We start from the raw sequence: 11,704 nt of genomic DNA, 5'->3' as shown, positions 1-11,704 counted from the left end.
CACATCCAAAACTGTAATTGGCAATTCCATTATCAGTAAAGAGACTACTATATTTATATATATTTTAATCATACATTTTTAATGCACGTTTTCAATGTTGAAATTTCACTTGCAGTATTGTCATTGTGTGTAACCTTATCATAATCAAGATTGAATAGATAACTTTTAATAACAATTCCAAACATTGTTTAATCACACAATTAGTTTAATGCCATTATTGTTTAATTTTTGATGCCAAAATTTGAGAAAAAAAGAAAAAATATTTAACAGCAATGGAATCCTGCAAAGATCCCAACAACATTATTTGAACTTGAGCTTAGAATGGGGGTTAGGAAACATGATTTAAGTGAAACCATATTCATAATTTCCAATTCCTAGGCATGATTAAAACAAATTATTATCATAAGTTACATTGAGAATAAACTAGTAAACTACACCTCTACGTCCCTAAAAAGAATATAAAAACTTTTTCCAATGCTTCAATTTAGGCAATATGGAAAAAGGAGCCCCACTACATTAAGCTTTGAGGGAAAATTGAAATACATTATTATATACACACATCGGTATAGGCGGTTTTATTTACAGTCAAACGTTGTTGTTTTCTAAAAAGCACTTTTAAAACAACTCTTCAGGAATAACCTTATTATTACAGTCGAGTGCTTTACTGTCTAGCATTTTAAACTCCAACTTCCTTTTACTGAATATAAAAATCCCATAAACCGTTTTTCACTCCCCCCGACGTCTTCAGGACTTCTGCGATCTTGGGAACACCGTTTCAATACCCTTATTATCTTTTCCCTTTGTCTGTATCCTCTTCGCCCTCTGAATGCGTTTTCTGGTGGGCTTTTAGATTACTCTCCCGGCCAAAGCTTTTACCGCAGGTTGGGCAGTTGTGCCGGCCGGATCCATGAGCCCTGGCCATGTGGGCTTTAAGCTGCTCGCACCGGGCGTAGCTCTCCTCACACTCCAGGCACGGATAAGCCTTGCGAGGTGGCGGCGGCTTGGCGTGCTTCTCCTTCTTGTGAGCCCGAAACAGGGAGAGCGAGGAGAACGTGAGCTCGCAGCCCGCTTCGGGACACGGGATTTTCAGCTCCTCCGTCTGTGGCTGCTTGGGCGGCCGCCCCTTCCGTTTCCCTCCCTTCGTCAGAGATTCCTTCCCTCCCTCATCCATCGCAGCGCCCTCATCCGCCTCCCCGCCTTTTTCCTCGCCACTTACCTCTCCCTCCGCCGGCGTGGCCTCCGCGATCTTCTTGGGCGGGCGCCCCCGTCGCTTGGCCGGGGGTTTGGCGTTGCAGTGCTGGTCCCCCGCAAAGTCTTCCTGGTGCTGGACCTGCTCTTCCTCTGTTTTAAACCCCCTGCCGCACTTGCCGCAGCGGTGGGTCATGGTGTCGTCGTCCGGCTCCTCCAGGGGCTGGGGGTGCTGGGACAGGCGGTGGGTCCGAAGGTGGGCGGGGCCGCGGAACACCATGTTACATTCCCTGCAGATGCTGTTCCGCTCCGTGCACAGGTTTCTCCTGTGAACTGTCAGCTGTGACGCACAAACAGAAAGGGGGAAAAACCTGACGTCACGTTTGACGCTAGCCAATTCAGTTAACGACAGACGCATTTGAACTCAGAAACCCCCATCCCCCAACCTCCTCTTACCTCAGAGAAGGTCCGGAAGCTTCCTTGGCAGTACGGGCACCGGAAGGGCTTGTCCTCCTGGCTGTGAGAGGCCTGGTGTTGGGTGAGCTCCTCGGAGGAAGGAAACGTCCGGTCGCACACGTAACACGTGAACAAAGTATCAGTCTGCACGCCGACACAAAACACAAGAGAGAGACGAAAAACGAAAGTGAGAAATCGTACACAACCGTCACTAGTTTTCTATCTATGCATTTGTAAGTACATATATTATATAGTATGTATGAAATGTGTCTAATATACCTGCTGGAGCTGCTGTTTGTATTCCTCTCGATGACTCTTCCTCATGTGTCGCTCTTTGGCCTTGGAGTTGCAGAACGTGATGAAGCACTGAAAGCACTGAAGGCTGTCATGTTGATCTGTAAAACAGAGGAGAAAAGGAGGTTCACCGCCCAAGTAAATGCTGGTAACAGCTGTTACGTTACGTTTAAACATGGGAGAAACTATGCGTTTACAGTAAAAGGCAAGTATGACAAGATTTAAATCCTCACAAGGTTGCAGAGAAGGGGTGATGACAGGTTCTGGCTTGATGGTCTCTGTGGAACTGACGTCTTCTCCAACAACAACCTGCTCTATCTTTAACATATCCAACTCCATGCTGACTGCGATTGAAACAGTCTCAATTTGAACTGAAAGAAGCAATAACAAACGATGTTTACTAAACCCTTCGCTCAGGGTGGCTCGCGCGGGCTTTGCTGCATGCGATATCGCGCGACTGGAATGTTAGCCAAGACATACAGGATTATTTGCACATGATCGCCACAATTTAATTTTATAAGGGATACCCCCTCAAAAAACAATAAAGCAGTGGAAGGAAAAACTTGCAGGCTAACTATGAAATTATAGCCAGATTTAACTTTACGGTGATGACAAAACAAGGTTGACAAAAAGAACGGAGGGGGAGGGGGGGGGGTTAACGATGGACAACCTTAAATTGCAGAGCAAAAACAATTTAAAACACAAAAAACGCATTTACAATATCTCGGCGTGTGCAGAATTTTGTCTCAAGTCATTGATGCCAGGTTGTTTTGTACGTGCACAATCCCTTAAACAAAGGTTGCTAAAACAGTGGTAAACAATTCAAAATGCAGCCGTTTCTTACCTCTGAGAGCGTCCAATAAAATGAAGTCGGAAGGAAAGACGAATTCACCCGTGTCACGTGACGGGGGTTGCAGGCAATATGAGCCTCTCAGCCTCACGCTCGGCGCTGGTCTACAATCACATTGCCGTTCCGAGAGAGGGGCAGAGCTATTTGTGCACAGTAATAAGAATATTCTATCATTTACAAAAATGTGGAAGAAGTTAAAATTTTAAGTCCGTTTATATGTTTAAAACCTATAATATTGAGTGGTATGCTATTTTGAAGTTCAGTTTGTGAGGAGACAATATATAGAAACAAGTTGCAACTGGAACATAGTTAAACTTTTACAGTTTTTATTGAAGAGTAATACATATATACAACCGTAGAATCTAAATCTACATTAGGTTTAATAGAACTTCATCAGCGTATTTATTGGAAATACAGGCAAATACAGGAAGGCAATGATTCACAATTGTGTCACAACAGTTTTGCTTTAAATAACAATTTGTGAATGAAGGGAAAGGGGTGAAATGGGAAAACAAGGCATGAAGTATGAGGCAGCAGGAAGTAAATTAGGCCCTGGCTTGCTTCTGCTCTTGAAACTCAGCAATTCTGCTCTCCATTACAGGCCTGAAGTGTCTAATCAAACCCTGAGGGGAGGAATGAGGAAAAGGTGTCATGTTTATTTGTCATAAGCAACAAGTACAGGCACATCTGTTTCTGCTTCTCTGGGGTTCCCCATCAGTCTGGCCAAAGTCATATGTTGGGGTTATAAATATATCCAAATCCCCATGTCAGCATTTTTTGTAAATAATGTATACAAATAAACCATCACATAAAGCGCCTAGAGGAAACATACATAGACGATGCCAGGCTATCGAGTAATAGAATGAACATCAAGAGACAGTTTGGTCTATTCTGAACACCACCAACCACCACAAGACCTGTGTGTCAGTCTGTGGAAGGCCTATGTTTAATATATAAATATATATATATAAATATATGGATGTGTGTATTTGCCATCTACATGTATCTATTTAGCATGACTGTGGTGGTGGTCTGTTACCTGAACAGGCCATGCAGCACCGTCTCCCAGAGCACAGATGGTGTGGCCCTCGATCTGCTTGCTGATCTCCCAGATCATGTCGATCTCTGCTTCCTTAGCATCGCCGCGCACAAAACGCCACATCATATTGTTCATCCAGTCCACTCCTATGAACGGGGGGGCGGTAGAAGTTTGTCAAACTTCACCTTGTTGCTTTCATTACCTGAGTTATATGAGCTTTTCCCTGTATGTATATTGTATATTTTATTTGATCTTCTGTTGTCATATCCCTGTTTTGTTTAAAATACCCAACAGTATAGATAGAACCTTTGACAAAATAAATAATGAAGTGCTGCAGTTCCTCACCCTCCCTGCAGGGGGTACACTGGCCACAGCTCTCGTGTTTGTAGAACTCAATCAGGCGGGCAATGGCTTTGATGACATCCGTCTGCAACGACAGAAGGTTTCACCTCAAGACGAGTCACCACACTGCAATCCCCAGTAAGCAGCTGAAACGCTGCACTAGGATACAATCAACATTGTCATGTAGGGAGGACACAGGAATGAACAAGCCAATCACAGCACACTTCCCCCCCCATCCACTCGAGCTGGGGGAGACTCACAGATTTGTCCATGACGATGATGGCAGCTGTGCCCAGGCCGGTCTGAGCCTGAAGGAGGCCGTCAAAGTCCATTTGGACGGTGTCACAGACGGAGCGAGGGATCATGGGTGTGGACGAGCCACCGGGAATGATGGCCAGGAGGTTGTCCCAGCCCCCACGCACACCCCCTGAGAGAAACATGGAGTCATTTAGCAGACGCTTTTATCCAGAGCGACTTACAGTTTGTACAGGGACATTCTCTCTCTCTCTCACCCCCCCCCCCCGAGGCCAGTAGGGTGAAGTGCCTTGCCCAAGGACACAACGTCATTTGCACGTCGAACCGGCAACCTTGTAATTAATAGCCTGATTCCCTAACCGCTCAGCCATCTGACTCCAAATCGGTGAGAGCAACTGAAATTACGAGCCGGTCGCAATGGAGGAGGACCAGAAAAAATACACTTCTGACACTGGTCGAGAAAGTTGATGTGTATGTATGTATAAATGTTATGAGTGTAACATGCCGCAACTGCCAAGGGATTATTTACACTATAATAAAGTGTTCTATTCATTGCTTAATAACACCCCCCCCCCCCAAAAAAAAACAAAAAAACAAACATGACAAGTAAATTGTTGTGTTGCATTTGTCTATGGCGGGATCAAAACGCCAGTTTGTGGTTATGCACCTGCATGTCTCTCGATGAGTTCCTTGAGAGGGATGGACATCTCCTCCTCCACAGTGACAGGGGTGTTGACGTGACCCGAGATGTTAAACAGCTTGGTGCCCGAGTTCCTCTCTCTGCCGAAGCCGGCGAACCACGTCCCGCCACGACGGCAGATGGTGGGCGCCACGGCTACGGTCTCCACGTTGGCGACAGTTGTCGGGCAGCCAAACACACCTTATAGACAGCATTAAATCCATTATTTAGAACCTCGGTATTCCTGAAACCACTTGCCATATGCCATGATGCAGGGGCACAGGTTTGTTTTCAAATGAGGGTGGGGGCAGATTGTGGTTTTCAAAAAAGAGAGATACATAACATAACCTACGCCCCTGCCATAAAATAAAGAGGGCACTAACCTTAGCAACGCATTTAAAAACAAAATATACGTCTAACGTCTTGCATGGATCAGGGTTTGTACGTGACGTGACGTCCCCTCTCCTCAGGACTCACCAACGTCCGCGGGGAAGGGAGGCTTCAGACGGGGTTTCCCCTGCTTGCCTTCCAGGGACTCGATGAGGGCCGTCTCCTCCCCACAGATGTAGGCTCCGGCCCCGCGCATCACAAACACGTCAAAGTCGTAGCCGGACCCGCAGGCGTTCCTCCCGATCAGGCCGTTGGCGTATGCCTCGTTGATGGCCACCTAGAGGAGAGAAGAAGAAGAACAGCTGAGTTGATGATACGTTACATTTAATAACCCGATTCCCTAACCGCTAAGCTATCTGACTACCTTAATACGAACACGTTGCGAAAACAGGTTCCACGTGCATTCGAGGTAATCGTATTACATTTACACATTTACACTGTTATTTAGCAGACACTTTTATCCTAAGCGACTTACAAGAAAGACCAAAAGGTGCATAGGTCAATGATCCTAAACAACCAGATAGCCTCAAAAACAATGTGTGTAGCCAAAACATGAAGCACACATTGTGAAAAGCGAATAAGAGCCAACGGGTAGAAACACAAGAGCATGTAGTTACACGTATGACACGTATTAGAGGCGTCCTTTCACAGGTCAGATACTCGAGGCCCGACGAGATCTTTCTGAACTCCCGTCTCACCTGCAGGTTGGAGGACTCGTTGTAGAACTCCCCCCTGATGTAGATGTAGGCAGCGCGGGCTCCCATGCACCTGCCTGCCACCAGGCAGCCCTCCACCAGCTTGTGGGGGTCGTGGCGCATGATCTCCCGGTCCTTACAGGTGCCTGGCTCCCCCTCATCAGCGTTCACCACCAGGTACTTGGGCCTGAGGGACACCAATCGGGTCAAGTCTGTTTGTGTAGCCCTTTTCACAAGCAATATCACATATGCCCCTAGAACTGTATCTAAACCAACTGAAAACTCTCAAGGAAGACGAGGGGAAAAACTCCCAGGAAAAAAATATGTAAGAGGAGAGATTCAGTGAGGGTTCCCCTCTTCCAGTGTTAACTGTGATATGAGGGCAGTAGGAGGGTAAGCTGTGGACTGTTAGGAGTTGTCTTTTGGAGAAAGCATAAATCAGGACTGGTGGTGTCACTGACCGTCCGTCGCTGGGTTTGTTCATGAAACTCCACTTCATGCCGGTGGGAAAGCCGGCTCCTCCTCTGCCGCGCAGACCAGAGCCCTTGATCTCGTTGATGATCCAGTCCACTCCCTTCAACAGGATCTCCTTTGTCTTGTACCAGTCTCCCCGGCTCAAAGCCCCCTTTAGCCTGAAACAGGACCAGGGGTAGAGGGCTTGAAGTGTTGATCTATTTATTGATTTTTGTTTGATAAATTTAGTGATTTTTGTAAACTTGAGACATGAAAAGCTGTTGGTGGCTCTACCTCCAGTCATGTCGCCCATAGAGGTTGGTAAAGATTCTGTCCTGATCACTCAAAGGTCCAAATGTGGTCTTTTTGGGCTTTTCCTAATAAACCCAAAGAGATCATGTGGAGTGAAACTGTCATGGTTATCATAACCAGCAAAATCCCATTCAAACCAGTTGTTGGATATGTAATATATGTTTTTACCTCAGTAGCCGTGCTGTTAAAACGCGTGACGGCAGCTACCCCAGCTGGACTGACAGCGGCTGGGGTCCGCAGCGCACCCACCAACGCGCGAGATAGGGACAGCATCTTGATTGACTGTTTGCAGAAAATTACAAATGTCAACAACAAAAAATCGTTCTTATCTGTACAATATCCACTGTTATCTTTGTGGTTTAAGGCGCAAAGCCGCTTGTCAAGTGCTGTAGTGTTATGCCTATATCATGAAAAGCCCCAGACAATCTTCAGTCAAACTAACGATGTATCGCTTCAAAATATTACCAAGTAATTCCATTCTGATCAACAAACAAGGGCATTTATGTTCAAAAACGTCATACAAACTAAAATGTGTGATATAATCTCTGCACTGCCAACTCCAAACAATATTCCAAGCTCATCAAAACACTACTACTCATACATCAGACATTGCTTGAGGACGTTTAGCATAGGCTACACTTGTTAAATATGTTAGTTAGCTGAGACAATTAATATTATCTACCTGTTTACTGCCTAGCACACAAGAAAGCTATGCACCAAAAACTTAAGAAAGAAGTTTCACCTAATACTTGAGGACAATGTATGTGTACAGCTTTGACCTCCATAACGTTCATAACACTAGCTAGCCTAGTAAGCTAGCTAAATAGCGATGGTTTTCGTCAATTTATTTTGTGATTCCTAAGGCATTGAAGTTTACCCATGACAACACTCTTGTTTTGTGAGACTGTATATTTAACAAACAGAATATAAAAGCAATAGACTATATATGAAATAAAATGCATTACATACTTGGAAGGAAAACTGCAGTCCTACCTCCGTTGGTTGTCCCGTGCTTATGAAATGTTGAACGGAAGTCGCTGCAACTTACCCGGAACTACTCGCCGGCAAACACACGTAAGGAGGTGCTGTTGTCATTTATTTAGCAACAAGTACAACTTTCTATGAGTCAACCCAGGGCCTTGTAGAAACATGGTATGGAAGCAAATCAGTGACATATTGCTTACTCGGGATTGCAGTGTCGTGACTAGTGCTGAAGTGAAACGTTCTGTCTTTGCAGACAATATCGTCAAAGCCATTGCCCACCTGATTGACTTAAAAAAACATGAGCTGTGGCCAGTGCACTTCATTATATATTTGAAATTGATAATGTAAAATTCAGATCCCCAAAATTCGAGCCGAAAAAAATTAGATTGCAACATCCGGGATACCAAAGTACTTAGAAAGGACCTCTCGATATGCATATATAACGATTGCCTTACCTATCCTTGGTATCCCGGATCTTGCAACCACATTTTTGGCCTCAAAAGTTTTTGTCTCAAATGATTTTGGCTAAAATGTTTTCACCAAAATTGTTCTGCCTCACATATCTTGCACCCTAAATTATTTGGCTCCAATTTTGTCGCCTCATATTTTCACCTCAAAAATATTTTTCAACAGCTAAAATGTGGACATAAACATTGTCAGGACTGAAAAAACAAACAAAAAAACAACTGTCGCTCTTAATGACTGAAGGCAGCCAACCCAGGCAACTGTGAATTACTCATTTACCTACTGATTATAATGCAGATACAAAATGTCAGACAAACGTAAAGGGTTGCGACATAACTTTATTTATTCGTACAGTATTTTCACTTAACAACTTTAGATTTTATTTACTTATATTTCGTATACATATCTAATATTGTTAATGCATTGTGTATGTTTGTTTCTGTGTGTGTCATGCTCAGTTGAACTGTATCAGTTTCTCGTCACTCATTCATACCGTCGGCAGTCAAGTCAGGTCACAGTTTAAGATGGGTATTTGTAAGCAAACAAACATACGATATTGAAATAAATACATTTCAAAGAGAGAAATTATAGGACCAGTGCAGAGTATACATCAGGGCTGGTCAGTAAGGGTGTATGAAAATATTTTACAAACATGTAGCATTGTAAACAATTGAGCATGGACTGCTATACTTGACAAGCCAAGCATAGAGCCATGACTTGAGATTTCCTAGAGACAGACCCGTCTCGAAGAGACATTTAGAGGATTGAGGACGGAAGACAAGTCAAATTTGAGACGTGTTGCAATCAATACCTGGATTACAAGTTTTGAATGATCAATAGTAAGTTTTCTTTCTGATCATATGTCCAGAAAAGGAAGTGCTCTAGGCCCTATATATTGCAACTGTTGCCGTCAGCTCAGGCAGTAAGATCAGGAAAACAGGCCATGTTATTTCCAAGTGACATCATGTGGTCAAATGAGGCATTTCAGCACTTCTCAGAAGTCATTAGAACGAGTCAGGATTTAGGGGAACAAAAAAACATTGTACGTGTTAATGTAAAACAACATACACAATGTTCCTCTTCAGTTCTTAAATCTCTTGTTTAATGTAAATTACTTAGCATAATGATGAATCCCAGATTTCATCTGGGTAAAACGTCAAGTAGTTCCGTCTGGTAACTCCACTCCCAGAGAGAGAGGGGAGCCAAGCCTGAAGATAAGCCTGAAGAGAGAGCATATCCCTGCGGATGTTGGGTTTGGAGCACATCTACTGCAGGAGTTGTTGGTTGTTCTGATAGGATTTAGATTTGTGGTCCAATGCTGAATCGGACGATAAAAAACAAACAAAAAAACAGATCACAGCTTACCCTGCAAGAAAACGATTTGTGATTGGTTGTACTGAAAGATGGCTTTTAAGAAGTTTTTGGCAGACCAAAAAAATAAAATAAAATTGGGGTGGTTGCCTGAGTTTGATTTTTCAATCACAGTACCACCATCTGCAGTAAGGGTCTGAGCTCTAGATTCAGGCATAGAAACAAGAGAGGTATCAAGAACTCTAGTGAGAAACACCACTTCTGTAGGTTATTTACAAACAGAGACTGTTTTACTCTTATGTGCAAACATGGAAGTAAAGGTCTGGTCTGATATGATAGCTGACCAGAAATCCCAGTGATGTAGTTTGTATTGTCTCATCTTTGGACACAAATCGCTCAAATCATTGTGTACATCTAGAAACAACCATCATTACCCATCACCCATCGATTTGAAGGTCTGAAAAGACCAGTATAATGCAATAAAGGAAGTCCCAATTTTTTAGGTTTTTCTGTTTTTTCTCCTTTAAGATTCAAACCCCTGTTGAGGTGTGCCATGAAAAGAATGCCACTTCTTTTGAAAAACAATGGCAAGTCATGTAACTTTAAAGATAAGGAAAAAAGAGCAGCAATGTTTTGCACAAAATGTGTGCACATTCAAGTACAAAAAAAGGAAAAAGGAAAAATAGAATTCAATAAGTCATAGACAGACATTTCAACCTTCAGTCTTTGTTGGTCGGATTGGCACTTTAGTGAATAGGAGTGCATTTGTACTATTTTTCATAAATATAAATATAGTTTTTATTTTTTTTGTAGTTTGATCCACTTGTTTCTTGCCTGAGGGAGACAAGAAACCAAAAACTACCGATATAAATGATCCTCTACACATTAGCACAGTAGAGTAAGTTTTGTTGCTCAATTACCATGATTTCTAGAATTTCTATCACCTTTTATATCTAGAAGTGCACTTGTTCTGTGGATAACCATTTGCATTTCTAAAGCTTGCAGCAATACTAAATTTGAATATTTCCACTTGCAAAATGTGCATGTCAGTGAAACAAAGTTTTACTCCAACACAGTCATTGTAATATAGTAAACATCCAAGCAAAAATATTAAAACAAATTCAGATTTGTCTCAATATTTTAAGATTGAAGATTAAGTGCCAATAGCCAGAACAACACCAACTGTTGCAACTAGGGATATCCGCTCTGCAAAACAAAAAAACAAATCATCATAATATGACGCTTGCTTTTAAAGTAAAGTAAACTGCAGCTACAAAAGAACAAGTTGTTTGTCCACAGAAAAAGCACATCCCCCTAGAGTGTCACGGGGACGAAATAACATCAATCTTAGCCTCACAAAGCGCCTGTCAGTCAAACGTCACACTACCAGACAGTTCTAAGCCCTGGACTCCACCCGTCATAGACACAGGCTGGAGATCAGCTAGGTCCCTCGGCACCTGTAGGGCCAGGGTGGGCTGAAGCCAGGCCTTGCTGACCCCGGACCTGTGCTTACAGGTGTATCTAGCCATCACTAGTCATGTTGCCAGGAGGAGAAAACGGCTTCCATAACCCCTGGTGCAGGAAAAAGGCTTTCCGAAACAAATGTGAAATGAAGCAGAGAATCATATTTAACTGCATCTTTCCAGTACAAATCTATGAATATAGGCTCCCAAGCTTAAGCTTATGAATGAGTAACATTTATTACAATACCCACCCCACCCCAAAGTATTTTTCTTTGAAGTATTTTTTTTTAATTTTCAAAGTGCGAAAAAAAAGAAAAGAAAGCTTAAGCCATGCCATGTACTTTATACCATGTAACCGTTTTTTTTTTACGAAGGGGAAAAAAAGAAAATCCTACTTGTCTGAAGGGTTTGGAAGCCTTTTACTCCAAATACCTGGCCACTCATTAGTATGAGGTGTGTATGCAGTGTCTGCTGGTGTTGTATGCGAGTGTGCATGAAGTATGTGTGCAAATACGAACATCTCTTTTA

At 43.0% G+C, this 11,704-nt stretch overlaps 2 protein-coding genes across 3 annotated transcripts; both read right to left on the bottom strand.

Annotated features, from left to right (window-relative positions):
• Positions 1-204: 204 nt before the first annotated feature.
• Positions 205-2,843, bottom strand: LOC146295698 (uncharacterized). Its single transcript, XM_084696777.1, has 5 exons — positions 2,783-2,843; positions 2,172-2,309; positions 1,924-2,039; positions 1,645-1,788; positions 205-1,528 (listed from the first exon to the last, which is right to left on the bottom strand). The coding sequence occupies exons 2-5, from the start codon at positions 2,275-2,277 to the stop codon at positions 788-790; spliced, it is 1,107 nt and encodes a 368-aa protein (XP_084552903.1). The 5' UTR covers positions 2,278-2,309; positions 2,783-2,843; the 3' UTR covers positions 205-787.
• A 249-nt stretch (positions 2,844-3,092) lies between these two features.
• On the bottom strand, positions 3,093-8,014 carry ndufv1 (NADH:ubiquinone oxidoreductase core subunit V1). 2 transcript variants are annotated; one of them, XM_084696774.1, is made up of 11 exons: positions 7,923-8,014; positions 7,122-7,235; positions 6,936-7,018; positions 6,650-6,820; positions 6,192-6,375; positions 5,581-5,770; positions 5,092-5,304; positions 4,430-4,596; positions 4,173-4,254; positions 3,828-3,973; positions 3,093-3,411 (listed from the first exon to the last, which is right to left on the bottom strand). In XM_084696774.1, exons 2-11 carry the CDS (start codon positions 7,224-7,226, stop codon positions 3,334-3,336), a joined length of 1,419 nt encoding a protein of 472 aa, XP_084552900.1. In that variant the 5' UTR covers positions 7,227-7,235; positions 7,923-8,014; the 3' UTR covers positions 3,093-3,333. The 2 variants fall into 2 exon arrangements, with proteins under 2 accessions (XP_084552900.1, XP_084552901.1); XM_084696775.1 differs by having other exon boundaries at positions 7,947-7,992.
• Positions 8,015-11,704: the final 3,690 nt, after the last annotated feature.

The sequence above is a fragment of the Hypomesus nipponensis genome, chromosome 4 (genome assembly GCF_054491055.1).
Source record: "Hypomesus nipponensis isolate SF chromosome 4, ASM5449105v1, whole genome shotgun sequence".
Taxonomy (NCBI): domain Eukaryota; kingdom Metazoa; phylum Chordata; class Actinopteri; order Osmeriformes; family Osmeridae; genus Hypomesus; species Hypomesus nipponensis.
The sequence above is the reverse complement of the archived record's forward strand: the minus strand, read 5'-3'. Positions and strand labels throughout refer to the sequence as shown.